At 38.2% G+C, this 2,884-nt stretch overlaps 1 protein-coding gene across 2 annotated transcripts in view; it reads right to left on the bottom strand.

Annotated features, from left to right (window-relative positions):
- LOC107669372 (E3 ubiquitin-protein ligase rififylin-like) overlaps positions 1 to 1,357 on the bottom strand; it is a 3,759-nt gene extending 2,402 nt beyond the window's left edge. Inside the window, exons 1-3 of one of the 2 annotated variants that reach the window (XM_016461568.1) lie at positions 1,178 to 1,357; positions 658 to 1,080; positions 363 to 573 (exon numbers count right to left, since the gene is read on the bottom strand). In XM_016461568.1, the coding sequence (XP_016317054.1) occupies positions 363 to 573; positions 658 to 1,071 (625 nt within the window). In that variant the 5' untranslated portion in view covers positions 1,072 to 1,080; positions 1,178 to 1,357. The remainder of the gene's footprint in view (positions 1 to 362; positions 574 to 657; positions 1,081 to 1,177) is intronic. The other variant, XM_016461569.1, reaches the window with a different exon arrangement.
- Positions 1,358 to 2,884: the final 1,527 nt, after the last annotated feature.

Genomic DNA, 2,884 nt, shown 5'->3' with positions numbered 1-2,884 from the left:
ATGTGGGAAGATTTGCATAACACCGCCCAAATGTTCACGCAAAGAAAGAAGGCGTAACTTTTATTCTCGCTGTATATTGTTGCTGCCGCCATGTCGAGAAGACGCTGTGTGTTTCGTTGTGAAAGTGAAACTTCGCATAAACACATTTCATTACACCAAATACACAAAATAATGTTCTTTTTAGGACCCCTTTAATATTTCTGTAAAACATTTAAATGCGTTTTAGAATTTCACTATGAATTAATTAATACAAAACCCTTAACAATCATAACTGCAATTTTTTGGTTACCAGCCCAGGTCTTTAAGCACCAGGCAACACTATCACTATGATGGTTTCACAGTGTTCATGCAGAGAGATGTACCCAGGTTGTGAAGGTCTTTCTGATCATTAAAGAGGTGGGTGACCTTCTCCATTAGTTCCCATTTCTCACAGCAGCCCTGGTAGTTCACAAAGTTACGTGCCAGAATCTCCTTCAGCTGCCGCACACTGAGGCTTTCGATGTCCTCCACCCTGCTCAGGTCAGACAGAGAGGCTCTTCTGCTGTGCACCAGCGTCTCCTCGCTGTCTGTGGACTAAGTGAAGCGCAGATAAAACACGATTATATCTGGACAAGAGGCTACTACAATATTCAAAAGTAAAGCATGTTCCATCCATACCTCTTCCTCATCATCCTCATCATCTTCTTCGCCCTCCTCATCTTCTCCATCTCCATCTTCTTCCTCCTCCTCCTCCTCATCATCCTCCTCCTCCTCCTCCGTGAGGGCTTCAGATTCTGCAAGAGGATGGGAAGGCAGTGGAGGCACAGACGGCTGTGAACGGGATTCGGCACCGCCGCTGCCTCTGGGAGTTTGTTGAGCCAGCACCAGCTCCACCAGCTCCTCCTTCTCTCGGCACATCTGCGTGGGGGTTTCGTGCAGGTGGAGATAGTCACGGAGGTCCTTCACCTTCAGCCTCATCAACTCTGCCCGTTCAAAGAAGGTGCAGTGGAGCCGCTGACAGGTGTGGCACATCCGCGGCCGGAGGTCCATCTGCACCGAGCAGCGGCTGCAGAATCTGTTTTTGCAGTCCATGCAGACATGCTATGAAACGGATTGAAATCAGCAAAAACGCTCAAATCCAATTAGAATTGATCTGTTTTTCTTTTTGCTTTAACAGCAGGATTTGAGTAGATGTAACCTGATTTACCGTTCTTATGGCGTCAAACTGGCCTCCGCAGGCCTTGCACAAGTGTTCGGGTGGTGCTGGGAGGAGGCTGGAGCCCGAGTTTGTGTAGGCCTGGTGCCATGAGCTGCCGTTTTCTTCCACGGTGGCGGTGATGTCCACACAGAGCAAGCTATAATATAAGGTCTGCACAACCCATCCTGCCCATACAACAAAGTATTACATACAAATATATAGACAAAAATATGTGTCTAGTTATTCTAAGATTGGATTATTTATTCTGCAAGTCAATATATGTCTGTATTTGCTATTAATAAATATTTCCCAACAGGAAACAAAACTCTGATGTATCACTCTGATGAAGGATCTGGAGAAGTGACCCTATTAAATTAAGTTGTATATTATGTTTTAAAAAACATTTCAATATTGATGAGCCAGCCTAAATAATAAGATAACTGCAGATCAAATTGGACAATTATAAATTACAGTCAGTGTAAAAATGTCATCTTCATATTATATTCAGCCTAACCTTTTTTTTCCAGCAAGTCTACAAAGTAAAGAAAGTCTATCAGTGACACTCTTTTTTACCTTATTGAGCATTTTAATAGGATTATCAACCAGTATTAATTCTATACTATGACAGAATTTGATAATATTTTGCTTTTATTTTTATATCTTCAGTTTTCATTTTAATTTCAGTTTAAGTAATTGTTATGTTATGTCTTTTGTCATTTTTATCTACTTGTTTTTATATATATATATATATATATAGAGAAAGAGAGAGAGAGAGAGAGAGAGAGAGAGAGAGAGCAAACATTTATTTCAATTCAGTTTGAGTTTTTCATCTATTTTTTAGATTTGTTTTATTTTCAAATTTATTTTAATTAACCAAAACAATTATTTAATTGTTTTATTTAAAAAAAATAACATTAATGTTATTAACAGTGTTGCTATTTTAAAACAAAACAAGTGTTTTATATGGCACTTGGGCCTATTAGAATAATTTATTATAATCAAATATGAACAAAATGACAAAAATGACAGTTCAATTTGGCCCTGCTCGTTATCCAAAGAAGTAATGGTAAAGTGCAGTAGTACTGCGATTGCTCTATTGAGCATTATTGTGATGCAGTAAGACATTTACATGTATGCAGCCTACTAAGACTGCTTTGCTATGATGGGCGCTTATGATGTCCAAAATTGCTGTCTAGACAGGCAGAACACTGGGTTTTGAGAAATAGCAATAGACTGTATCTTACAGAATATAATTAAGGTAAATGAATGCATATTAAATCTTACCCAAAATATCCGTTGCAACGTCCTATTACAGCCATAAAATATGTCTTTAATCGGGAACGCATTAACGATAAAATACTAAATGAAGGAGTACGCTCTGTGCAGAAATATAGCGGAAATCGCTCTGCAGTTTCCTTGACTAACGCAAACAAGTATGACGCCAGAACGTGTAATCACGCGAGAAAAGCCGGCTCCTGCCTAAACGAGGGTTTCCAGTGTTGCCATTTCCGCATAATTGTATTATTTTTCTTTAAAAAAAAATAAATAAATCAAATAACATGAGCATAATATTTTATACTTACATAAATAAATCATAAATCATAAATTATCATTGTTATTAATGCATTTTACCTTATTGTAAAATGTTACTGGATTACCATTGTAAACACACCACAATAAATCCAAGTAGCATACACTGAAACACAA

This window comes from Sinocyclocheilus anshuiensis, unplaced genomic scaffold (genome assembly GCF_001515605.1).
Source record: "Sinocyclocheilus anshuiensis isolate Anshui unplaced genomic scaffold, SAMN03320099.WGS_v1.1 scaffold180, whole genome shotgun sequence".
Lineage (NCBI taxonomy): Eukaryota > Metazoa > Chordata > Actinopteri > Cypriniformes > Cyprinidae > Sinocyclocheilus > Sinocyclocheilus anshuiensis.
Note: the sequence above shows the minus strand (reverse complement) of the source record. Positions and strands in the feature narration are given on the sequence as shown.